This window comes from Peromyscus californicus, unplaced genomic scaffold (assembly GCF_007827085.1).
Source record: "Peromyscus californicus insignis strain IS unplaced genomic scaffold, ASM782708v3 Scaffold_5__1_contigs__length_169319896, whole genome shotgun sequence".
NCBI lineage: Eukaryota > Metazoa > Chordata > Mammalia > Rodentia > Cricetidae > Peromyscus > Peromyscus californicus.
Genome location: NW_026294573.1, coordinates 68,109,689 through 68,136,876, shown reverse-complemented (window position 1 = coordinate 68,136,876; position 27,188 = coordinate 68,109,689). Strand labels below are relative to the sequence as shown.

The following is a 27,188-nucleotide window of genomic DNA, read 5'->3' as shown; positions in this document are numbered from 1 at the left end:
TGAAAAGGTTGAGTCTGGGGCTGGGGCCTTGAAGGACTTGAGGTTTAGGTTCCTGGGAAGCTGGTTTTCTCCCATGAAGGGCTGTGGTTATCAATCCTAAGGCAGCTAGCTGTGTCTGGGGTATCCTGGGTTCTCTTTGTCAATGTTGTTTGATTTAGCTTTCTGCTGACCTTGGCCCATTCTCCCCCTATAAACAGTATAGAAGATGATATACTTTTTTTTTTTCCAAGACAGGGTTTCTCTGTGTAGCCCTGGCTGTCTGGGAATTCACCCTGTAGACCAGGTTGGCCTTGAACTCAGGATCCACCTGCCGCTGCCTCCCAAGTGCTGTGATTAAAAGCATGTGCCACCACCACCTGGCTGATGCAATACTTTTTAATAAACTTGCTTGGCATAAGCCATTAGCTTATGCAAAACCTCCTGGTCCCATGTTTTGTTTTTGTCTTCTTTATTTCTCATCCCCAGTCCTCCCCCTCAACCCCTCCCTTTTTGAGACCATTTTCCTGAAGGTTTCGGGTCACTTCTCCATCACCCATACTCGGCCCAATGAGTATACAGTCTAGATATTAATCAAAATCGTGGGCACTTACTATTTCTTATGTGCACGTGTAAACTAAGTCTAAGGGCATAGAGTTCTTGTAGAGAGGAAGAGGTCATCTTGGCAGTACACAGAGGTGCACCAATGGGAAACAGTCTCCCCGACACTGCCTCCTTTGATGCTTAGGTAGCAATAATGTTCAAAGATGCCTTTGATGCATTATTCTTCCTCTCTACCCATCCCCTTAAAAAAAAAAAGATGACATGTTTAAGATGGGAAATCTGAGAACTACTACACTAAGCCACACTGTGGCCAGTCCTCCAGACACTGATTGTCAATGGCTAAGGAATAGCGTCTGGTCCTGGTGATGAACAACTCTGGTGAATGTGGCTAAAAGATCACTCCATCTTTGTCTTATGAATACTCCAGGCCTTCCCAGATATGTTCTGCTCCTCTTTCTCCTCCTCCTCTTCCTTCTTCCAGTTTTCTCCTCCTTTTCCTTTGAGATAAGGTCTCACTGTGTAGCCCAGGCCAGCCCCAAATTATAATTATTCTGCCTCAGCCTCCTATTAGAATTACAGGTGTGAACCCCCGTACCCAGCTCCTTCCTTCACAAGCATGAGTCCTACATCTTTTCCAAGGGATACAGTTTCACTAACAGAAGATATCACACACCTCTGTGGTGGTTCGAATGAGAAATGTCCCTCCTTAGGTTCATGTATTTGAACACTTGGTCCCCAGTGGGTGACACTATTGGAGAGGCCATAGAACCTTTAGAAGACATAGCCTTGATGAAGGAGTTTCATCACTGGAGGCAGGCTCAGAGGGTTTATAGTCCTGTTCTCTTACCACTTCCCGTGTGTAGATGAAAACATGACCAGTCCTCTCCAGCCTCTGTCACCATAACATGCCTTCCCCGAGCTAAAATAAACCCTTTCTTCCCTGACTTGCTTTTGGTCCTGGTGTTTTATTACAGCAACAGACAATTAACTGATACAAGCCCCTGTCCACTCAAGCCACCATCTTTTCTGACAGTATGTCACCCATGTGGTAAACCTTCCCAGATGTGACCTTTGGAGGATCACCTGGGAAGAGTGGTGAAGGAATGTGTTCCTGTTCCTACTGGATAAAAGCTGTGCCTAAGTCTCAGGCAATGACCAAGGGGAACTAAAAGAATCTCCAAGCTCTAAAATGTCCAGACAGACACATTTCCTCGGAGACTGACAAGCATCCTAAATGTTTGCATGTTCCTCAGATGTACCTGCCTTGTAAGGGAACTATGGGAATGAGGGAAGGAAATGGGGAATAGAAGAGGCTCTGTTCAAGCATATACAGCCATCACTTAAAAACACGTATTTTCCTAGAATAAGGAGTCCATCTTGTGGTGATATTGTATTCCCCAATATATCGTGCACCCTAATAAATATCTGGGGTCAGAGAACAGAACAGCCACTAGACAGACATAGAGGCCAGAAAATGGTGGCACTCACACCTTTAAGCCTATCACTTGGGAGGCAGAGATCCATCCAGATCTCTGTGAGTTTAAAGCCACACTGGAAATAGCCAGGCATGGTGACTCATGCCTTTAATCCCAGGAAATGAGCCTTTAATCCCAGGAAGTGATGGCAGGAGGCAGCAGAAAGGTATATAGGGCATGAGGACCAGGAACTAGAGCTGGTTAAGCTTTTAGGCTTTTGAGCAGCACAGTTCAGCTGAGAGGCATCCAGTCTGAGGAAACAGGATCAGCTGAGGAACTGGCAAGGTGAGGAAGCTGTGGCTTGTTCTGCTTCTCTGATCTTCCAGCGTTCACCCCAATACCTGGCTCCAGGTTTGTTCTTATTAATAAGACTTTTTAAGATTCATGCTACACCATCTCTTTGGAAACGCCATGCCGTGGACAGATGAAAGAGGTTTAGTTCCACCCCTGCATTTTACCCAGAGTTGGCCAAACATATTTTTTTTTGAAAAATTAAGATTTACCATTTGATAAGGACAGATCCAGAAACAGGACTTTAAAGAAGAACATGGTCTCTGTATCATTTAAGTGCCTTGGGCTCTCTTTAAAGCCATTCATGGTATCCTCACACAAATCATTACTAAGTGACGTAAAGGAAAAATGAAAGTTCGCAGGACTAGAATGAATTCTTCCTGTTTTCCATTTAATATTTGGGTTAGAAATGATTCTTGGAAATGATCACAAAGGCAGAAATTACTGGCTTAATTCTAAATAGATCTGTGGCCATTCCTTTCATGTTAATTTTGGCACGCTGGCTGTGGCAGTGGCACGCTGGCTGTGGCAGTGGCACGCTGGCTGTGGCGGTGGCACGCTGGCTGTGGCAGTGGCACGCTGGCTGTGGCGGTGGCATGCTGGCTGTGGTGGTGGCATGCTGGCTGTGGCGGTGGCATGCTCACTGTTGATATAACTGGTTGCTCAGAAAACAAGATTCCCGACAGTTTGCTCCATTCTACTCCAAAGACACTCTGAGGCTTTGAAAGTGGGCCTAGAAATGCATATGAATCTTCCCCCTGCAGCTGCTTCTGGTTCAACTTCGCCAAACTTGCTTAATTAAGATTTGAGATTTTACGCAAGGTTTTCCCTTAAAGCTCAAGTGACTCTGAATCTTAGAGATAGATGGGAGTCTTCGAAACCTCAGACAAAGGCCCTACAAGTTTTATCAACAGACCTTGTACATGTGTGGCCTTGACACGATTCACATGTTTAATTCTATCCAATCCAAAAGGCTTGATTTGGCCTTTAGAGCACACAAAATATATAATTAAGCCCAGGTCCTAATGGCAGGCACTTCTGAGGTTTTCCAGCGTCTCCTGTCACATGATTTTCTTTTCTTCTGTTATAATTGGGCAATGGGGGAGGGGCTGCTTGTGGAATGCTGTCCAACTTTGCTTATAGGATGTTAAACACATAGAACTGAGATTTGTCCTCAAAAGACCAATGAAAACATCAACTGCTTTTCAAACTTGATAGTTGCTGCCTCCAGAAAAAAAAAAAAAAGCTTTACGCAAATACTAAATCAAAAACAAACACACTTATACACACAGAGAATTGTTATTATCTCAGCACTCATCCACATTTCCGAATTGAGTGGTCCTGAGCAGGCAGCGGGAAATGTAGCAACATCCCAGGAGGCCAGGCCCACAGATCCAAAAACGTGGGACACAGAGCTCCTCTGGGTCCCCACCAAGGGTCTGAGGAGCCTTAGATGCCTCCCTCACCAAAGGTCAATTTCTGAAGGGGCAGAAGATGACGCAAGGGAGAGTGGGGACCGCAAGATAGCTTTGAGGGGGCAGTCTCAGTCAGGGTTTCTGTTGCTGTGATGAATGAAACACCATGACCAAAGCAAGTTGGGGAGGAAAGGGTTTATTTGGCTTACACTTCCACATTGTAGTCCATCACTGAAGAAGTCAGGACAGGAACTCAAACAGAGCAGGAACCTGGAGGTGGGGGCTGATGCAGAGGCCATGGAGGGGTGCTGCTTACTGGCTTGCTCCCCATGGCTTACTCAGCCTGCTTTCTTATAGAACACAGGACTACCAGCCCAAGGATGGCACCACTCACAATGGGCTAGGTCCTCCCCCATCAATCACTAATTAAGAAAATGCTTTACAGCTGGATCTCATGGAGGCATTTTCTCAATTGAGGCCCCCCCTTTTAGATAACTCTAATGTGTTAAGTTGACCTAAGACAGCCAGCACAGGGTATCACTTAAGAAAACAGCAGTCCCAAGGACTGCTTACCTGAAGCTCTCCTGTCTATTTAAGGAGGGATAGAAAGACACCCAGGCCATGTGTCTGCAGCAGGCGATGGTGACATGTCTGTTCAGACTTGCCTTAGCTGTGCCCCACAGCTCCTGATGGGAAGCAATTTAAATATAAGTTCCTGATCCCAGAAGCTCAACTGTGTGGACAGTGGTCAAACTTGACCAGTTAATCTGTTACAGAGCACCATTTATATATTTCAAATGGACAGAAAATAGCGTTGTAAGCAGCACCTTAGGATATACTGCCTTTGAGTGGGAGCCTTCTTCCTAGTACCAGAAATCTGTAAGATGTATTGAGAAAATTTACTACTGTGGGAAATGAAAAGTGATGAGATCCGGTGGGGGAGGCCTCTTGCTGATTAATTGCTGTCACACTGTCCTTCCAGTGACTTGGGGAGCTTGTGTTCTCTTTCAACATAATTAAGCTCCTATGGGATGAGCCTGAAGCCGTAGGAATGCTGTCACTCCATCACTGACATGGTTCTTGGGTTCACTCCCCACCACGCCACTGTAACTATTAACACTGTTCATATTCATTTGTGTTACAAATTTTACCAAGGGATTCCTTCTGGATATTTAAATCCACACTGTTTTAAGGCTGCATTTGATTTTCATAACTGTTCTTGCAGGCCCAGTTATCATTCCTTCTCTACCTTGTGGCATGGCCTTTTTCACCCCAGCTAACCACGTCCTCGCCTACTCCCTTCTGGCTTGCGTCCAGGTCAACACTGGGGAGGAACTTCTGCTACTCCTGAGCCTGTGGCAGCTGCCCCTGGAGCTGCTGTAGGAAGCGTGGACCCTTGTCGTCACCAGGTTTTTAATGCCGTGCCATTGAGGGCTCCCAAACTCCTCTCCCAAACTCCAGAGTCATTTACATGCTTACTTTGACAAACTCAAGCTACAACCCAAACTGACTTTTGATGAGCGAACAAGCTCTCCTGGAAAGAACCAGCTGACTGCGTAGAACGTTGGGGATGTGGAGAGGCTGGGTGTTGTAAGGCCAAAGTCTGATTATAATTTGTCTGGGGCCATCTTTAGCTCCCTAACATCCTAACAGATTAAAAAATATCCTTTGAAATACATTCAACAACAACAACAACAGCGTTTTCCAATCACAGGGCTGTGTGTTGTCAGGCAGCATCTGAGGCCTACGGCAGAGTTCTCCCCATCTTCCTGTAACCTGCCGACCTGATGTATCCACCAGCGTATTTGAAAAGTGCCTTGATTCATAACTGACTTTCTTTGTTCTCTTGCTATAGAAAGTTCATAAAATTGCTACCTCATTGGAACATGGAATTTGGGGTATCTAAATGCGTGCTCCTGGGCAATGGTCACTCACATCTGGCTCCAGAATAAATTATCGCTTTCCCTTTGAGATGAGAGCTGTGTTTTTATGCAGACAGAGCTAAGTTTGCTGTTGGGCTTGTCTCTCATCTTGGCCAAAATCACTCCATCTTTCAGTTTTCAGGCCCAAACAGCAGATGCCACACTCTGATGGGTGCTGGTGGTCATTACCTCTTGGCTAGATTTTAGTCATAGGTTCTAATCCTCCAGCTCTGCCCTTGTCCACAAGCCTAATCCCATCAGGGCACCCAGAACAGCCTTTCCTAACCACTATCGGCTCATGCCCTTCACTTGCTGAAAACAAATGGCTCCTTGCTGCAAAGTAAGAGTTCTTAAAATGGCCTCCTGCTCATCATTGTGAGCATCCTCCACAGGGCTTTTCTAGTCCTGCTTTTCTCTATTCCTCCAAGAAGGCATTGACTAGCTTTGCTCCAGACCATCTTTTCTAAAGTGTTCAGATCCTCATCAGCTTTCATGATAAAAGTAAAATATTTCCCCCCCTCCTGAGCACAATTCTGATTTATTTCCTATCCAGTGTTGTTAGAATTCTGCCACTCTTCCAGCTGCATGACCACACATGCGCAGTTCAGTAGCTAAGTAAGGGGTCTTACGCCTTACTTCGTCCATTCGCTGAGTGATTATGTAATGCGCGATTTGTGGCCACGCAATCTGCGCATGCGTGGTGTAGCTCCGTAAGCCCACCTGCACATACGCAGGGGAATCCTTAAAAAGCCGGGCGGTGGTGGCGCACGCCTTTAATCCCAGCACTCGGGAGGCAGAGCCAGGCGGATCTCTGTGAGTTCGAGGCCAGCCTGGACTACCAAGTGAGTTCCAGGAAAGGCGCAAAGCTACACAGAGAAACCCTGTCTCGAAAAACCAAAAAAAAAAAAAAAAAAGAAAAAAAAAAAAAAAGAAAAAGCCGGACACAGACTCCTCCCCTCTCCTTCTGCCCCCCTCTCTCCTGCACGTGTCTCTGCCCCAGGCCTGGCCACACTCTCTTCTATAGCCCCCCTTCCTCCTAATAAAGCTCTGATACTGGGTTTTGTCATGTCTCTGGCCTTTCCTCAAACGGTAACCAGCGCCACTTATTATTTTTTAAAACCAACAAGTGTGACACAGATAATGTCTCTCTCACAAAGGACAAAGAAGTTTGCTTGCTATCCACATAAAGCATTCAGGCTCCCTGAGTTGGGGGTTACTCAGCTATGACAGAAATCCACTGGGGATGCAGCAGCCACCTGGTCCCTCTGGCGTCACCCACTGGAGGGCGGGGGAAGTGCATGTGGCAAACCGGTTGGTAGCACATGAGAAACAGCGTGTTTTTCTTAACTCTGGAGTATCTTGCCTTCTGCCGGAATCCACCCACACTGCGGGCTAAATTTGCTAACAAGATGGGTTGAGTCTCAGCTTTCTGCTTACTTACCATCTGTAAGCTCCCCCACTCTCCCTCCAGGCCAGTTACACATCTGTTCAACAACGCTAGAACACGTAAGGGACAGTGTTTGTTAAAGCCTTGCATTTCTCATTGGCCTGAAATACGCTGCTCCCCCAGATCTCTTAGCTGTTCTACCCTTTCAGGGAACAGACCACTTACAGTCACAGCTGATCCTCTTCCCTACCTTAACCTTCCAGTTCCCTTTATTCAACTCAATTTTTTTCTATTTCAGCTATCAACTTCTACAGAAGGCAGGGCAACTGGATGCCTTTAAAGAACCAGATAATAAGCATTTTAAGTTTGAAGGCCTTAAGGTTCCTGTTAAAATGGCTTCACTGTAGTGGGAGAGCAGTAATAGATAATATGCTAATAAAGCAGGGATAGCCATGTTTTAGTAGCACAACTTAAAAAAAAAAACCTGGCAGCCTGCCTGCAGATTATAGATGATCAGTACCTGTTACAAAAATCTCAGCTTCTCATTCTACTGCCCAACAAGCTTCATAAAAGGAGCAATCTTGTTGTATTCATGGCCCAAACTAGCCTGGAACTATGGAACAGGGATCTGCCAAGAACTAATGTATTTGTAGATCTACTGCACACGCACGCACAGAGAGAGAGAGAGAGAGAGAGAGAGAGAGAGAGAGAGAGAGAGAGAGAGAGAGAGAGAGAGCGAGCACTCTCACTTCAAAGGGAATAAGATGGCTTATTCTTGAGCCAAATTTGAGTGACCAAGATCTAGGTATATATACTTAAGTCTCTCCAAATTCCAAAGGACATGTTAGAATGGCCAAAGATGACAAGGCACAGACAGGCCACCTGCTCATCACCCTCACGTCCTTATTCCCAAACCCACATGTGCACTGCACTTCTAGACAGGGGAGCCGGCTTGCAGTGCAGAAAACCAGGATCTGATGTTGGACTAGTCCACTGTGTTTCTTGCATGTCCCTCGACAGCTCTCCTTCACAGTGACCGGAGTAGGAGAGTCAGCCCTATTTTACATCAGGTTTGAGTGGAGTTCGGCATGGCTAAGTGGTTTGGTAAGGAAATCTCGTTCAATGATCTAGACAAGTCTAACCTAAATACATACCTGCTTTAAAGAGACCAGCCCTTTGTCCACTTTCCTGCAAAGGATGCTTCAACTGGACACGTCAGCAGCTAGTTTAATCCCCTGGGCTACTTAAAACGATTATACACAGATGAAAGAGGCGGCAAACCCTCCTTCGGGGCAAATGATCTGTCCCATTTCTCCCTTCATGCTCAGGGCTCAGCCAAGAACGTGACTTTAAAAAGGGCCTTCGTACCTGCCAAAAGGTTGGAAGGAGAAAGAGGGAAGTCTCTCCAAGAAACAAAGAGTCACGTCTGTATCACATGACAATGAAGAGCCAGCCAAACGGATGTTATGTCCAGCTTTCACATGAAGACCAACCAGAACAAGACTGTAATTCCATCAGGTATCATTTATTTAAATAACAAATCAATTGCACACTGTAGGTAGACTGGTTACAGCAATACGAAAATAGAGAATTCTGAAAACAATCTGGCAACTTAAATATGCATCTAACAAGGAGCCTTCTACAAGGTACAAAGGAAGGGAAAGGAAACATAATGACTTTCAAATTGATTTATTTGCACTTAAAAATACAATTTCTAATAAGACATCTGTTTTCAAAACTGTCTAAATTGTAAAAATAGAAACAGGAACTGTTGTCTTCATGTTGAAAATTTAAATCTTTATCTACATTCACTTACACATCACAGAGGATAACGAGTAACACAAAATCAGCATATGAAAAGTCATGGGAACACAGCTTTTACATGACAAATATCAGTTCGCACTTTCTTCTTCCTCCTTGACTGAGGGAAAGCTCTCTAGATGGCCTCTTCCCTCTCTAGGACCTGAGCCTAATTCACTGATTAGCAGATGGATGTTATTAACACATTCATTTTACAAAGAGTCCTCACCTTCCATGTTTAAAACGGCTTTCTCTGTAGGACTGACTGCTGAGAATGAACTTCGGAAGACCACGCTCAGTACAACGAGGAAAGAAGACTGAGGCAGGATGCCTCCCAGTCCGACCAGCACGACACTGAACGCTAAGTACAGATGTGAGTGCCGATGATTCAACCGGAAACTCTTAATTGGTTTACAAATGCCTTTAATTTTGCCTACTCCAAAAATAAGTGAAAAGGTAACGTTATCATGAAGGCCTCTTTCAGGCCAGAAGGGAAGAAAGGTTTACTTTTTGTATTTTTGAGGCAAAAAAAAAATCTCAAAAGACAAACACCCACAAAGTAAATTTGCTTTGGAAATAAGTTGTGCAATAAAAATAATACATCTCAGTTATTAAATATATATGTACGTATATATATATATGCCTTTGTATATAACTTGCACCAAAAACTGAGCATTCTATGAACATCTGCAATAAATATTTTAAAATAGTAATCTATAAAGAGACAGCTAATATTCATTCAGATGCCAACAGTCAACACAAGGAAAAATGATGAACAACACTTAGCTCTAAAATTCCCATGAAACGGTGACTGAGTGCAGCACCCATCTCTGAGCACACGCTGTCTCTGTAAATCCTGGGTAATCTGGACCCAACAGTGCTATTTTCTTACATCATTAAACAGAACCAAAAGCCTGAGATTTCAAACACTTATGACAATCTCTCTCTTCGTGTAAATTACTTCCTTAAAAATAATTCACTTGGGCTGGGTGCTCAGTGGCCCAGTGCTTGCTTAGCAGTGTGCCCGCACCCTTGGTTTATGCCCCAGGACAGGAGGAGGCAAGAGGAGAGCCGAACAGAAAGCAGTTAACGGTCTACTGTGGGGGAAAACACTTCTGGAAAAAAGGGAATTTGTGAAAATTATTTATATTCATTTACTATCTCCCAAATTGCAACCTGTGCATTCTGCTCTATTAAAGATAAGACTGAAGTCAGAGGTCTGTCTAATTCCTCAAGCAGAATGTGCCACACCTTCAAACTGAGTAGACTTCAAACTCAAAGCAATTCCTTCAAAAATAAATGTAAGTAATATTCTTTAATGAGCTCAGTTATTCCGATACACTCATTTTCAGTTCTGTTCCACTGAAAACAATTTCTTTTTATTTTCTTTTGTACCCAAACTACCAAGACTTTTAATTCAAAGGATTAAAGAAAAAAAAAGTTAAGGTGGCATAAAACAAATACACCCAATGTAATATGCACATGTCCCGTGTTCATCCTTTAAATTAGACACTTCTAAGAACTACTGAGTTAGCAAACAGGGTGTACTATGTGTTTACCGTCAGTAGCTTGTTCCTACTGCACCTTGATTTTTCCTACTCAGTGGTAGAGCATGCACCAGTCCTCGGGGTTCCATTTCTAGCACCACAAAAAATAAATAAATAAATAAATAAAACAAAATAAAATTCAACCTCTAGGCATGTACAGAATTCTTTATTATTTAAATACAGTGAGGCATCTGCTTTGATCTTTGCGCACAGGCCTGGTGCAGTGTAACTGTGCTGAACACATGTCACTGGACTGCACACAGGAGGGCACGGGGCTTAGTCTTTCTGCATGGCTCAGGCTGAGAACCTGCTCAGCCATCTCAACACACAGAAGAGCTCTTCTGTCACTTCCTTCTGAAGGAATGAAGTTTATAAATGGGCTAGAACGGACTGAAACACAAAAGTCTCTCCAGATCACACGGAAGCACTCACACCAAGTCCATCTTCCTTGACGACAGTCTGATGTGCCCTTTACATTACACTTGAAGTTCAACATTCTAAAATAATAAATGCTAATAGCAAATGTACAATTGATCAAGATACCAACTAGGGAGGCAGGGGTCTAGAAATCTAATACATACAGTAAAATATGTAACTGGGCTGTGGGAGAGCAATTTGAAGAAACCCTTCCACTCCTAAAAGGGCAAGAAAGCTTAGGCAATATGGGTTGTTTTATATTACTTATCTATAGACCAGTCTATTGATACATTAGCTCTATCACTGTATCTAATAAAGAGGTGCTTAAAGAGATTAAAATTTGTATTTTTGTATATCATAATATACACACACTCAAAATACTTAGGCAACTGGAGGGCATAAAATATTTAAATTTAGAAAAATCATCTTCCATGTTATTCCTTAAGTGAATAAATTATGCCTAACAATCTTTAAATAGTATGTTGGACTAGTGAAGAGGGTCAATGTTAGCAAGTTGATAAAGTAAAAAAAAGTATCACAAAGGGTTCACTAAATTTTTCAGAAATTATCTTATTCATGAAAGCTACCTAACAATTGTGACATGCAAAGATAGTTTATAAAATAAGACTAACCTAGCAATCTTAAAAATAAAGACTTTTAGATGGGCACACAAGGAGTTCACAGGGGCATGAGGTGGGTGAGACCAATGTTCATCTGTCAAATACTCAGGAAGGATGAAAGTGTAAGGGCACTTAAAGAGAAAAAGTAAACCACTGAGAGATTTGAAACAAGACAATGTACCAGACGAGGAATGGGCAGTCACAGTGGACAGCAAGTGCATGCCAGAATGCCAGGGGGCAAGAGCCCAGGAAGCCTCTGAGAACTGCTGCAGGCAAGAAGGACGGTCCCACCGCCCACGGCCACTTCAGGAGGGGAGGAGCCACAGTGGACAAGTGGCTAGCGCAGCTGACAGAGAAGGGCTGAAGAAGTAATACACTCAACGGCTGAAAAGGACAAAATCGTTTTCTAAGACCCAGACCTGATGAATCACAAACGCTGAGGATTTCAATCACCGAGCCTTATTAACTAATTTCAACAAGCTGTACCGGAACTGGTGATTCAGGAATGCAAGGGCTACAACAATGGGGAGGAAAGAAATAGCAAAATCAAAGTCTAGAGGATTAGCTGGAATAATTCCAGAATTCATTTTCCACTTGGTCATGAAGACCGATTTTAAATTCCTCTCACTGCCCAGGGAGTGGGGGCTGTACTGGAAAAGGTAACAGACCTCACGGGGATGGGTGAGATACAGAATCGTGACGAGCATTAACAGCAGATGTGTTCGGGCCCATCACAACAGAATGACGGAGAAAGGACCATGCACTTCTTTCTATTTGAAGAGGGGCTCTGGCTTTCTACCCTCCCACACCACAGGCTTTAAGCCCTGACCGAGAAACTGTAGAATGGCCTGCCCTCCAGTTCCACTAACCCAGCCACTCGACCAGGGAGGAACGACGGCCACCCAGTACTGCTGAACTCACCCCTTCCCAAGAGCTGGTGGGACTCTTGGGTTACTCTAATGACTGCAGATTGTCCTTCGCACCCAGGAATCTGGAATTTATCTCCCTGTAGCTCCTACCTACTGACTCCTCGGAAAGCCACTAAACTGTCTGCTCTGTTACTGGAGAACACATCTTACACGCAGGAAGAGCAAGCGTTCAAATATACATGGAGTTGGTGCAATTAACTGTTTCCTACTCGCCAAGGCTCCGACACACCACCTTTATATTTACATGGCACTGATCGGAACACCGCCTCCCGATGTAAGATGAACAGAGGCAGTTCCACCAGCGGCTACACAAACTGTCATTGGACACACTGGAACCCCAATCCAGCACCTGTGCCTCTCCGCAAGATGATCAGATGACTGCTGTCCCTAGGCACTTGCTCCTCACTAAACAGATTTTAAGAGACGATCGATCCTTACAAGCATCCTAAGAAACTGGTGCCAGTACAGTGAACATGACAGGAAACAGATAAACGTCTGTGGCATTAACTCTATTACAGTATTTATAAAGGCCCTAGATAGACGGTCCACCCTGCTGAAGAGAATGTGAGTAACAAGAACAAGAAAAACACAAAACAAAATGACACAGGTGAATTTCTTCGATAATGTCAAAGTGGTCATTTAAAAAAAGCTTCTCTACTTATGTGTATGGGTGTGTTTCTTCTATGTGAACATATGCCGTGTCTGTTTGGGTACCTACAGAGGCCAGAAGAGGAAAAGCAGCGAGTGTTCTTAATGCTGAGCCATCTCACCAGCCCCTAAAATAGGTGTTTTACCTTAATTATTTTTTCATTTTATACCAGAATGGGAATTTGTTATAGACCATGAGCTCTGACAGTTTCTCATATAATATGGGTATATATTCTTTTTGTGTTTCTTTTTGGAGACATGGTTTCACTATGTAGCTCTGGCTGGCCTGAAACTCACTATGTAGATCAGGCTGGCCTCAAACTCAGAGATCTGCCTACTCCTGCCTCCCAAGTCCTGGGATTAAAGGAATGTGCCACCACACCCAGCTATATTCTTTAATAATATGAATATATATATATATATATATATATGTTTTAAAAATAATGTTATTAAAGCTCTTCTAAAGAATTTATAAACTCTTCTTCAAAATTATATATATAATTATTGAACATATTTCTACAATATCATAGCAATTTATTTCCCTTTTATCTGTAGCTAGTTGTATAATTTATATTAATGTGATATGGTATCTGCCCCCATGTTATCTGAAGGGATGGTCCTCTGACTCAAAGTGTATTAATCATCTTCTTCAAGGAACTTCCTCAACGTTGGTCAAGAAATGGTTCCTTAAGTAACACACCAACACCTGCTGAGCATGGGGAACTGCAGCAGGGGGCAGCAGGTGCGACTCCATAATTTGGGCCGCTGTCGGTGCTGAATGCATGAATATGAGGTTTCTGACTGCCCACACTCATCTCATGTTACTGAGAGCCCAAAGACTCAGCTGGTTCTTTATAGGGACTGTACTCACACACAAAGCCGTAATCATCAGACTCACTCCCCAATGCACAGAAAGCTACCAAAGGCACCACTGGACTGAGGCCTCAGAGCACCGGGTGCTGCCTTGCCATTCCCACTGGAAAATCCAAGTCCTAGAAAAGGTAGGTCGTCTGCTTACATTGTGAACTATTCCCCAACAGAGAGGGACTCCTAACTACAAATTCAGGGCTCCGCCTAGGGAAGGTGGAGCTGCCCATCATCCAGATAAGTAAACGGGGCAAAAACCCGATTCATGGACTCACGAACTGTTTGTTTTTCCTCACTGGATGGAATCTGGCCCGTAGCTGTGACAACTACTATTGGTGGTGGATTAGGAGGAGGAGGGGGACTGAAAAAAAACACTATGAAACATTCCAGATGGGAAGAATGTGGATTAAATGCTAAACATTGTTGAAAACACCTAATACACAGATTCATGGCTGTAAAACTCAGAGAGAGTTAAAGTCACCTGTCCTTTTTGTATTTCACAAATGAGGAAGATACAGTGATTGACAGGTATAGGGACTCCAGAAAGGTCATCTGCTCACCAGTAGCAGAGCCTGGCTCTTCTGGCTCCATGCTCTAGCTCTGGTTCCTACTCAGAGAACCAAAATACAGCCCAGATGTTTAAACAAAACAAACCTATCAGCGCTGGCCCAGCCACATCCTAGTATAAAAATGACTGATATTTTACATATCATTTAAAGCAACAGGGATCTTTCCTTCCTATAAGAAAAGTAGTCATAGTCTATATTTCAGGCTTCAGCACTAAGGTTAGGGAGTTCTAAAATACAGCTTTTTCTTCCCACAGATACATAAGAAATGCGTCTACATGGCTGAACGCTATTACTGGATCAGATAGGAGTACATTCAAATACAGGATAGTTTCTGAAAAATGCCACCATTTCAACCAGTGAGAAAGCAGAAAGCTGAGAACTTACAACTGCATCATCTTTCCTCACCCCTCGGGACCTCTGCTTCTCTCTTCCAGAACCTTCAGAAACCCATTGTTATATTATCTTAGATGTGATATTTATTTCTGCTCTGAGATTTAAATACTAAGCAATAAAATATCTCTGAAGTTTAAAGGACAAGCCAATCTAAAAATGGCCCCGCTTATAAAGCCATTTGCTACCTGAACAATATTAATTTTCACATTAAAAAAATAAATAATCTAACTAGACTTTATTGTACCTGCCAGTCTTTTAAAAGACTTCGTCCCTCAATTGAAATCTAATGTGAAATTCTTTTTAAAGGCAGAGTATAAGAATTTCTATACAATATTGAATGCCATTCCATTGGGGAAAATAGGTAGACCACCACTAAGCCACTCAGGTGACAGGAAGCACCTGCCAACAGAGTCTCCTTCCTTAGTCAAAGGATCGCGGCTCCACCTTGACTGATCTCCACAGCAAGAGTCCGTGTTAACTGGGGGATGCCGCCTGTGCTTTCCCATCAACCCATCAGTCTGAGGACGGCTTCCTCCAGAGGTGAAGGGCTGCTTGAATTCTGAAATGTAGTCTGGACTCCAAGGAGTAGTCTTTGTAGTTGTTTCTGAAGACAATGAAGAATAAAAGGACAGTCAGCACTTCTCTGTCCAGCAGGGCTCCCCTCCCCTCCCCTGCTGTCCCCTCCCACTGCCCATGGCCCACCCCCTTCTCTGCCACCCTCTGGTCTCCAATTTACTTTCCCATTTTCACAAGTGTATCAGTGGTGCTGGATAAAAAGCAGATTCCTTCTGTGGGGCAAAGTGAACCGTGAGTCTACATTCTAGGTTTCCAGAAGCTTCCCGATGGTGACTTAAAAGGTCATACTTTTGAGTTGCAACAATCTAATTACCAGAGCACAACTACAGCAAGGTCATGAGGGCTTGGCGTATTTTGTTCCATTGCTAAATGGTTCAACTTCTATTTTTAGAGGAAAATGTTATGGCAGTTCATATAACACAATGGTCATGAACAATCCATTATTCAACTGAAGAAAAGTGCCTGGAAACCCACATGAAGCTGCTCTAATAAAGACAGCAGGGTGACCCTGTGACCCCCAAACCATTTATTCCAGTTCTCATACAGGTTATCAGTGGTTTCCTCACTAACGACTCCATTAGACCAGTGCCAGAAGGGACCACAAGAGGGGAGGGGGGAACACAGTAAGGGGGGGGGGGGGAGGGGGGAACACAGTGAGGAGGGGGGAGGGGGGAACACAGTGGGGGGGGGGAGGGGGGAACACAGTGAGAAGGGGGGGAGGGTGGAACACAGTGAGAAGGGGGGAGGAACACAGTGAGAAGGGGGGAGGGTGGAACACAGTGAGAAGGGGGGGAGGGAGGAACACAGTGAGAAGGGGGAGGGGGGAACAGTGAGAAGGGGGGAGGGTGGGACACAGTGAGAAGGGGGGAGGGAGGAACAGTGAGAAGGGGGGAGGGTGGAACAGTGAGAAGGGGGAGGGTGGAACACAGTGAGAAGGGGGGAGGGTGGAACACAGTGAGAAGGGGGGAGGGTGGAACAGTGAGAAGGGGGAGGGTGGAACACAGTGAGAAGGGGGAGGAACACCATGAGAAGGGGGGAGGGTGCTGTGGGATGTTCTGTATGGCAAATGTGTTGCTGATTAGTCAATAAATAAAACACTGATTGGCCATTGGCTAGGCAGGAAGTATAGGCGGGACAAGGAGGAGAATAAAGCTGGGAAGTGGAAGGCTGAGTCGGAGAGACACTGCCAGCCGCCACCATGACAAGCAGCATGTGAAGATGCCGGTAAGCCATGAGCCACGTGGCAAGGTATAGATTAATGGAAATGGATTAACTTAAGCTGTAAGAAAAGTTAGCAAGAAGCCTGCCACGGCCATACAGTTTGTAACCAATATAAGTCTCTGTGTTTACTTGGTCGGGTTTGAGCGGCTGTGGGACTGGCAGGTAAGAGAGATTTGTCCTGACTGTGGGCCAGGCAGGAAAACTCTAGCAACAGAGGGTGGAACACAGAGGTAGAGAAATTGCCTGGCACACAGAGAATCTGGGGTCAATCCCCAGAACCATGGGAAAAAAAAGCAGGAAGCACAAAATCCAAAAATTACTTGAAAATCTGACTATAGTGCTTTAAATGATAATGGCCCATAGGCTCACAGGGAGTGGTACTAGTAGGAGGTGTGGCCTTGTTGGAGGAAGTGTCACTGAGGTTTCAAATGCTCAAGCCAGGCCCAGTGTCTCTCTCCCTGCTGCCTGTAGATCCGGACATAGAACTCTCAGCTCCCTCTCCAGCACCATGTCTGCCTGCATGCCAACATGCTTCCTGCCATGACAATAATGGACTAAAGCTCTGAACTGTAAGCCAGCCCCAATTCAATGTTTTCCTTTATAAGAGTTGCTGTGGTCATGGTGTCTCTTCACAGCAATAGAACACTGACTAAGACAATGATTTAAATCACTCATGTTGACCTCTCCTTGCTAAAATTGTTAGGAATTGGCAAAACGGATGAACCAGCTTCAATTTAGATCTCCTGGTTTCAAACCCTGACTTGGCAGACAGACAGCTGATGGCTCCTTTGAAGTAGTGTTTCTATTTTCTTTTTTTTAAGCACACTTTCTTGGTAACTTTGATGAGTGTTAGTATGACATACTGTTCACAGATTAAAATGAACCTCTTACTAAGATTTACCAAAGAACACCGGAGTATTTTCTCAATTTCTGGCCACTTTGAAAAGCCCATGCTACGAAGGGGAACTGCAGACAGACATGGTCCTCAAGTCACGGGAAGGTGTGTTTATGTTTGCCCTATCGGCACTGTCTGGCTAGTCGTGGTTTGGAGGGCTCTGCAGTGGTAAAGAGCTCTTTCCACATCACCTGCTGCTCCATCTGTACTAGTAGCGCTATATTCCAACAGTCAATGTCTGAAGCAGCAGTCTGCACAGTGCAGAGTGTCCCACAGCTTCCTCTGAAGATGCACAGTGCAGTGTCCCATAGCTTCCTCTGAAGATGCACAGTGCAGTGTCCCATAGCTTCCTCTGAAGATGCACAGTGCCCCATAGCTTCCTCTGAAGATGCACAGTGTCCCATAGCTTCCTCTGAAGATGCACAGTGTCCCCATAGCTTCCTCTGAAGATGCACAGTGCAGTGTCCCATAGCTTCCTCTGAAGATGCACAGTGCAGTGTCCCATAGCTTCCTCTGAAGATGCACAGTGCAGAGTGTCCCCATAGTTTCCTCTGAAGATGCAGTGTCCCATAGCTTCCTCTGAAGATGCAGAGTGTCCCCATAGCTTCCTCTGAAGATGCAGAGTGTCCCCATAACTTCCTCTGAAGATGCAGAGTGTCCCATAGCTTCCTCTGAAGATGCACAGTACAGAGTGTCCCCATAACTTCCCCTGAAGATGCAGAGTGTCCCATAGCTTCCTCTGAAGATGCACAGTACAGAGTGTCCCCATAACTTCCCCTGAAGATGCAGAGTGTCCCATAGCTTCCTCTGAAGATGCACAGTGCAGTGTCCCATAGCTTCCTCTGAAGATGCACAGTGCACAGTGTCCCATAACTTCCTCTGAAGATGCACAGTGCAGTGTCCCATAGCTTCCTCTGAAGATGAACAATGCAGAGTGTCCCATAGCTTCCTCTGAAGATGAACAATGCAGAGTGTCCCATAGCTTCCTCTGAAGATGCACAGTGCAGAGTGCCCCATAGCTTCCTCTGCAGATGCACAGTGCAGTGTCCCATAGCTTCCTCTGAAGATGCACAGTGCAGTGTCCCATAGCTTCCTCTGAAGATGCACAGTGCAGTGTCCCATAGCTTCCTCTGAAGATGCACAGTGCAGTGTCCCATAGCTTCCTCTGAAGATGCACAGTGCAGTGTCCCATAGCTTCCTCTGAAGATGCACAGTGCAGTGTCCCATAGCTTCCTCTGAAGATACACAGTGTCCCCATAGCTTCCTCTGAATATGTATGGACACCATAGCCAAACACATCAGCTGTCCTCATGTCCAACAAGTTAACCTTTTAAAGCAGCTTCTTCCTACACTGTCCATGTATCTTTTAGAAAAATCTTGGTGGCACCATGTCCCTAAAGCTTCTTCCCCCTATTACACTGTGTTCACAGCAAACATGCCTACCACCTTACCACAGTCGCTGACTCCATTCCTCGCCTCATGCCCCTGTCAGGTCACACATGACCGCTATAGCTTTGGTCTTCTTATGCTGCTCAACTTCTTGGCAGCTGCACTCATTAGCAACCATTCTTCCTACTTTCTAATTTTGGGCTTATCATATTTGAATGCTTCTTGGCTGATAACCAGTTGTATGAATTCAGAGATTTCATGTTGATTTCATCATTATTATTGGACTGTATATGATGCATTGGTAGGGTACTCATGCCACAGAGCCTGTGAAGAGGTCAGAGGACAACTCTGGAGTTGGCTTTTTCCTTCTACCTTTATGTAGGTTCTGAGAATAGAACTCAGGTCTTCAGGTTTGTGGGCACGCTCTTGACTCTCTGAGCCATATGTTGTACTTAACCATTTGGAACAACCGTAAGTAAACCTTGACATATGTAGAAAAATTAAACAGTAACAATTTGCCATCCTCTTAACTCCACTTAGTCTTACTAAGATCTTTGACTTCAAATCATACGGTTTAATCTCAAGACTGGAATGTTCCAGACACTGTACAAGACCTCCATCTCCTGCTCTGTAGCTTAACAACCTCAGGAATGATGGCTTTGAGCAGCTCTCTCTCTGTGCTGGGGACTGAGGTTTGTATCCATGTGACCCTGACTTTAGCACTGAATACAGCTGCATATCTCCTCATCAGCTCACCCTCTCCATGTGGATATCTAGCAGCCACCTCCAAGTATTATAGCCCTGAGATATAATACTCTCTTCACAAAAACCTGTTGCTCTGAGTGTTCACCAGTCGGGAAAAAAGTATCACTGTCCACCTACTAACCAAACTACAGCCACGTCTTGTACAGGATGCTCCCTACACAGCCTCCCAGTGACCGACCTTTTCCAAACTAGGTAACTAATGCTGGTGTCAGCTATCACCTCCTCCCAAGAATCTCAACTCCATTAACATCCAGGTGCCCCAGACAGACACTGGACATTTCAGCAGACTACTCTCAATTCTCGGTATCTTCTTCGAGCTTAACCCTGCAGAGCATCCCTGTTTACAGCAGCCTCTCCATGGCCTTCATTGTATCTGGTATATGACAGGCATTCAGTGAATCTGAAGAAATAAACCAGAAATCAACTAAGCTATTTAGACCTACAAGTTTTGGCTTTGGTTTTTGGTTTTGTTTGCTCTCTGTCTGTCTGTTTTTGACACAAGGTCTCACTTTGTAGCCCAGGCTAGTCTCCCACTTGCGGCAATGCTGCCTGGGATCACAGTATGGATCACAAGCGTGAGCTACTACACTCACTGACCTAAAGTTTTTACGGCATTCTTTCTCCACTGCCCCAAGTACTCCAGACAAACAGACTGCAGGGTTTTGCCTTGCTGAAAGTGGGCCATGATCACAAATCTGAGTCACTATCTAGCAGAAATGATGAGACACTAGAGTTACCATAGGAGGAAGAAATGAATGCAGGGGGAGAGTCTCACACGATCAGAGGTTCTTGAAGGAAATGGCAGATATGATTTATGTGACAATGTTTGTTGGTCAGAAAATTAGGACCCAAAGACCAGCTCTGATCACACCCATTGTTCACTTATCTTCTACACTACAGCCACTTACAATATATTAAGTGTAGTCAATAAACACCTTACACTCTAAAACCAATACTCACTCTAAGGCCAAAATACCTTCTGCTTAGCCATTTGCAGGAAAGGTTGCTGACTCCTAACACAGAAGAGAATAAGCTGAAGCTGGTCAGCTAGGTGCACACATAACATCTCTAGGTAGTCACAGAGCGATGGACTGAGAAGCTCGAAACAGCACAACTATACCAAAAGCCCATGTGCAAACACACACCCAAGTTAGCAAAAGCAGTCACGCTAGCTTGCACTAGCTCACTAGCTTCAGGGAGTACGATGTCACTGCTGCCGCTGCATTGGCTCTGATGTCTCCCACTCCACGTCACCAGGGCAAAGTGACCATCCATACTCACCTTGCAGTTTCGAGGGCCTTTATGGCCTTGTCAACTTCCCCTTGGCTTTTATACAAAAATGCCAACTCAAACAGAGTGAATGGCACCAGATAGTGGTCATACTTCAGTAGCTTTTCACTAAAAGGGCAAATAAAAATCAGTTAAGTCTTAACAGAACACAAAAAGTATCATTTGAAACACATATCATTCTTCATTTCCCAGACAACACTAAGACTATCACCAGAGGAAGGCCGCTGTTGCACAGATATGGTACTTAACAGTCTATGGACTGAAGTATGCTTCCATACACTAATCTTTTGTTCCTTAATGGATGGCCAGCACCGGTGTGGCACTGCCTCTCAGGCAGATCAACACACACAGAGACCTTCCAGATGAACCTCGAGAAGACAAGGGCATCTTCATGAGCATGTGACTCTAAGTTCAGTGATAAGGAAGTCTCATTAGTTTTGTGTTTAACAAGGCATCGACTTCCTTTGTAGTTAAGTCTTAGAATTCTTCAAAACGTCAATGACTCCGTGGCTGGGGGTTCTGTCTCAGCATCATTATGAAAACTAGAAGTTTAGGAAAAAGCCTGAGTAACAAACAGCCTTTTAAATCTAGAGCGAACTGTTTCTCTAGTTGTAACTGGAATGGGTTTTTCGGTTTTGGTGGTGGATAAGTACACAAAAATATATTGATTATTAAAAGCATAAAATCCAATGTGAAATCTCACAACTTCCATTTTGAATGGCTACTCTGACTGTTCACTGACTTGTATAGTTTTTGTGCCAGGTTAACTTTAGTGTGTGATTTTTATTTTTATTTGTAACCTTTAATAAACTTATAATTTAATAAATTTGTAACCTTTTAAATAAAGTTTAAAATAAATTAAACAATGATAATAATCTATAGCTCAGTTTACCACGCTATAACCCAAACTACTCTCAGATGCCAAGGACAAGTAAGAGTAAGACAGCAAGACTAGTTATGCTGAAGGCGCCCTGGGGTCTGCAGAGGGACCTGAGACTCGGAGTCTCAATGGCCACACAGGAGATGAGGCCCCAGACCCATAGAAAGCAGGTGGCTGGAGCTGAACCCCCTAAGCTTAGAAGGTAGACTCTGTCCCTTGGAGAAAGTAGATTAAAGGAAAGCCACTCACAGGTAAGGAACAAGACAGATGATGGCCTCCTTTTGCCTGCACTTTTGACACCAAGAAAAAACAAAACACATCTCTTTGGAAATTAACAACAAATAGGCCAGTCCTCACAGAAATTTGCAATTCAAATTTACATTGCTCAAGAGATCCAAAAACTGTTAAACATGATATTAACATGACAGTGGCTTTGGCAGAAGCCAAAGTAAGTGGTGTAGGAAAACTCTTCCATAATTTAACCCAAATGACTCCCTGTGAGAGTCAATAAAACAAAGCAAGCAGCACACACGGTCACTGTTGTCATGGCCCCTGAACCTCAGGAAAACACCAATAAACTAGAATCGCACGGATAGTTCTTTAGTGTGTTCACCAAATACAGTAGATCATCTCATTTGGGAACTAGATACTGTGCCCTACGTTCTCATAAATATTGTCCTGAGGAAGGGCACTGTATGGCCTCCATCTTTATGGCTTGCAGGGTTTTTAAAAACAATGAGCCAATGTTTAAAAACCAGAAGATCTGACGTTAGATGCGGCTTCCAGTTCTTTACAAACAGTGGTAGGGTCCACCGTTACTGGGCCCACAGGCACCGGCCCTTGCTCCAGCCCCCATCAGGGCAGCACTGTCATGCTATAAAAAAAGGATCGCCGTCCATACAAGAAACGGGTCATCTTTAAACACTGAGCGGAAGTACATAAAGTCGCATTCCACACAGACCGTAGCTATGTGCATGATACAGGCCTGGCACATCACTTTGTCCCAGAGAGTCCCCTGGAGCCACAACTTGTCCCCAGGCTGGCTCTTACCTTTCCACAACGTAGTTGAAACACAGCTCAGCTTGCAAGGGCCGCTGTAAGTTCTTGAGGCAGCATCCTTTTAGCAGTTTCACTAAGCACTCATCATCCACCGAGTCAGTAAAGTCTTAAAACAGGAAGCAGACAAAGGGGAAAGGGGCATTGTTTTCTGTGGTGCCTGGGGTGAATGCCAGCCCCTCCTCTGTAAGAAGCAAACATTCAGCTGCCATGCCAGTGCAAAATCCTTTCCAAAAGTCCCAACTGAGAGGAAGACTAACTGATGGTGGGTCTCAGGGGGACCATTTAAAACTAAGTTTACTAACCTACTGTACAAAACAAAATGAAAACACTCGTTCAGAAGAACGCTGAATTTACTCATTTACACCATTCACTAAGGGAGACTTCACAGGCAGATTTTTCAGGTGGTCATAGGGAATTTTGTGGCCTTAGCTACAACAGGAAATCTGAACTCTAAATAAAGAATGAGCTTCATTAATTCTCTCAGAGGTAAAGGAGGAGGAACCAGGCTGTCTCCTCCTGTTGTTTTGGCTTCTAACTACGCTGGCGTCCGCACAGGAGAGGATAGCACTTCCATATGGAGAAGCAGATGGCCTCCCACCCGTTGGAAACGCAGGAAGCAGACACCTCTCTTCCAGATCATTATGTTTACAACCTATCAATTCTCTCAGGTTATGTTCTTTTGGGGGAAAATTATGCCACGAAATGGTTCTGAAATACAGGAAAGGTACCTAAAGTCGCCTGAAACTTCCATGCTCCAAGAGAATGTCAAGAATTTCCTTTCCTTACTCAGGCTCCTGCCTTCTCCAGCTCAGTCTGCGTACATATTAAGCAGAGTGAACCACATGGTGTGGCGGCTAGCTGTCAAAGGTAGCCATGCCACGTGTTCCGTGCGTGAAGACTTTTCTGCTTTTTTTCCTTTGCAAGTGACAGGCAAAGAAGTCATTCCAAGACAGACTGCTAATTTACACGTTTCAGGCTGTGACAACAGTGTGGAGAGGTGGTAAAGGGAACTGACTAGACCCTGGAAGTTTCCACAGTGCAAGTCTCATGCTTTGGGTTCAAGTCTCCGATCTCATCAGTGACACATGCTGGTGTTTCAGTTGGTAAACCTCACCTATGGGAGGTTAACAGTGCTACTCACCCAACTAGGAGAGGTTCCGTTCACTTCTAAGTGTTTAAACATATGAGACCCTCCTCTAACTGTCAAGTGCTGGTATGTCATGGGCCACACACTAGCAAAACGACAGATAGCAACACCTCTAACCTTTCCTACTACTGACTCAGCACCACCTTACCTTACACCCTCCCACTCCTAATCCACACTTCTTTTAGAGATGTCTGCAGAGAAGCAGGGCAGTCAGGCCCAAGTCCACAGCCAGGTCCACACTGGACGCTACTTTTCAGTCTCAGCTCTGTACATTCTACTGAATTCTGAGAAGCAGTTTTCTAATTGTTTGTGTTATGACAACATCTGCTTGCTCAATGAATGATGATTTTGGAGGTGGCACAGACAACCACCTTTGAAAACCCAGGAAAGTCACTCTGTGGAGATCTTAAGTTAGTGTTGTGACAGAGGGGTTCATATTCCACATCTTCAACAAACCTCAGAAGCAAAGCCACAGTTTCCTCTGACCACGCACGCGCCTGTCACATGATCACTCCCCTGTATGATTTGCACTCTCACGAAAGAGGAAGAGTTGAACAGTTTCCATTTTCCACTGGGGGGAAAAAAATCACTGCAACAAGGCTGGCGAGCTGGCCTGTGGGTGAAGGCACCTGCCAGGAAGCCTGAGCTGGACCCCCAAGACCCCACATGGTAGAAGGACACTACCAGTGTCCACAAAATGTCCTCTAACCTACACACACACACACACACACACACACACACACACACACACACACACACACGCATGCACGCACGCATGCACACAGAGAGAAAGAGATGACGTTTGAGAAGGTTTTTGTTTTTTAAATCACTGTAACAATGCCCACACTCACGTGCTGTCTATACTGAGCATTACAGAAGCTCACTGCAGTGTACCCAGAGGGAGACGTGAAAGCTGACTGAACGGCTAAAGCTGCCAGGCAGGCCTACCTTCCTTTACGCAGCTGACTCTACTTGCTACAGAATGTCGCCACACAAATGAACCGCAGTGACAGACGAAGTGGATCTGCTCCAGCTTCTGGCTACATGATGAATTTGGTGAGACTCCCAAAGAAAACAGGACAAAAATTCCCACCACACGCCGACTCTGAGCACGTCACCAAGTGCTCTTGCGTCTAGGCTGTGCCCTCTGTGTGGATGGCCAACCTTTACTTACTACAGCCAGGCTCTAAAATAGGCCAACAGTACCCTCTCCCCTCTTTGTTCACCACATTGACAAACTGAAAACCAGAACCACATCTGACACGGTATCGAAGAACGGGCTGCGGTGGAAGCCCCCTCAACCTCAGGCTTAGAACACCACTCAATTTTCCAATCACATCCTCCACCTCTCACTCTGAAGAATGGGAGCTTATTTACCAAGAGTCAGGAGTTTGGGGGCAGGGAAGACAATGTTCCTACATAAAACAATGGTCCTAAAAACCATCATAAACCTAACGCGCAGTGAGGTAGAGGTGACCCTGACAATAAAGCAATAATTTTACCCAGCGGGGGAACAGGACAGGACGGTCGGCAGGCCTGTGTCTCCGCTCATTTACCCACAACTCGCTCGGGCCTCTCATCTGAAGATGCCGCCATTAGAGACAGAAACACACAAGGCAGCGGTTTTGGTTTCTAAGCATCTCACGTGTATGAGCATGTGACGCAAACACGACTCCTTTAATCCTTTCTTCCCAGTCAATGGAGGGCAAAATAATCTGAGGGTAAAGAGTCCGCTCAGAGGAAAACCCAACGGTCGTTTGCAAACTCAGGACCCTTGATTGACAAGGGCTCCATTCTCGGGAGCTGGGAAGATGCAGGAGCACTCCACAGACGGGGGGTTCATGTATGGAAGTTTATCCTACTCAGTCCAACCTGTCTGTGCAGGGGGAGGTGGGGGCAGTAACAGGAGGAAAGCTGGCTTTTTTTCTCGGGGAGCATCCTACAACTGTTTTCACACAACCCCCCAGAAATGTTTTCCTTTACTTTCCAGTTCTCACATAAACATCCATTCATCCATTTAATTTGTAAACATGCAGGCTTTAATCTAGAGAATTATCATAAAGGCAAGAGCTATCTGTAGTTAAATTCATTGAACTACAGGGAGCACTACTAAATTTGTTCAAGATTTTGAATTTTTGGAGAAGTCCATCTCAAACTCTTATTCTAAAAACACCTGGTTTTTATTTTGTGCGTATGAGTATTTTGCCTGCATGTAATGTGTACCACACACACCTGGTGACCATGGCCAGAAGAGGAGGCCAGGTCCCCTGAACATGGAGTTACAGGCAGTTATAAGCTACCATATGGGTGATGGAAATAGAACCTGGGTCCTCTGCAAGAGAGGCGAGTGTTCTTAACCACTGGGCCATCTCTCCAGTCCCTAAATCTTATTTTACTTTATTTTCTTTGGGGGGGGGGGAAGGGAGGTTCATAACAGGTCTCCTTGTGTGGCTCTGGCTGTCCTGGAACTCACTCTATAAACTCAGGCTGGCCTCGAACTCAGAGATCCACCTGCCTCTGCCTCCCAAGTGCTGGGATTAAAGATGTGTGCCACCACCACCTGCTCTAAATCTTTATTTTTTTAATATACTTGCATTTTATCTCAATTTCAAATTATGTGGTTGTATTGATTTCCACAAAAGAAAATCTTTTTCTTTCAACAATAATTTCACAATAAAATAGCAAAGATTATCTGTGTTAGATTGGCTACTATTTAATTTTGTTTTATGCGTATCAGTGCTTTGCCTGCATGTATGTCTGTGCATCACATGTATGCCTGGTGGCCATGGAGTCCAGAAGAGGGCATAGAATGTATTGTGGGTCTGAATATAAAGCGATGGAACCACTCAAACCACAACACAGAGGTGCTAAAACATACTGAGATTTAACTGTCCCTAGCCAGGGTTGAGAGGTAAGAACTTTAGGAGGGTGGTGATGAGTGCTGTGTGTCTCAGTCTCTCTCCATGCAATGCTTCTGCCATGCTATAGGGCAGCAAGAAGCAGCTCCTCATCAGCTCTAGCACCTTGATCCTGCATTTGCAACACCTAGTCTCCAGACCCATGGAAACACACTTTTTTCCTTCATAAATCACCCAGCCTATATTATTTTGTTATAGCAGCAAAAAAAGACTAAGAAAAGCAATTCC

At 44.7% G+C, this 27,188-nt stretch overlaps 1 protein-coding gene across 3 annotated transcripts in view; it reads right to left on the bottom strand.

Moving 5' to 3' along the window:
- Positions 1-8,534: 8,534 nt before the first annotated feature.
- Positions 8,535-27,188, bottom strand: part of Ttc39b (tetratricopeptide repeat domain 39B) — a 112,102-nt gene continuing 93,448 nt past the window's right edge. For all 3 annotated transcript variants that reach the window (XM_052715114.1, XM_052715116.1, XM_052715115.1), the window contains 3 exons: positions 22,887-23,001; positions 20,948-21,064; positions 8,535-15,424 (listed from right to left, as the gene is read on the bottom strand). In XM_052715114.1, coding sequence (XP_052571074.1) covers positions 15,334-15,424; positions 20,948-21,064; positions 22,887-23,001 — 323 coding nt within the window. In that variant the 3' untranslated portion in view covers positions 8,535-15,333. The remainder of the gene's footprint in view (positions 15,425-20,947; positions 21,065-22,886; positions 23,002-27,188) is intronic.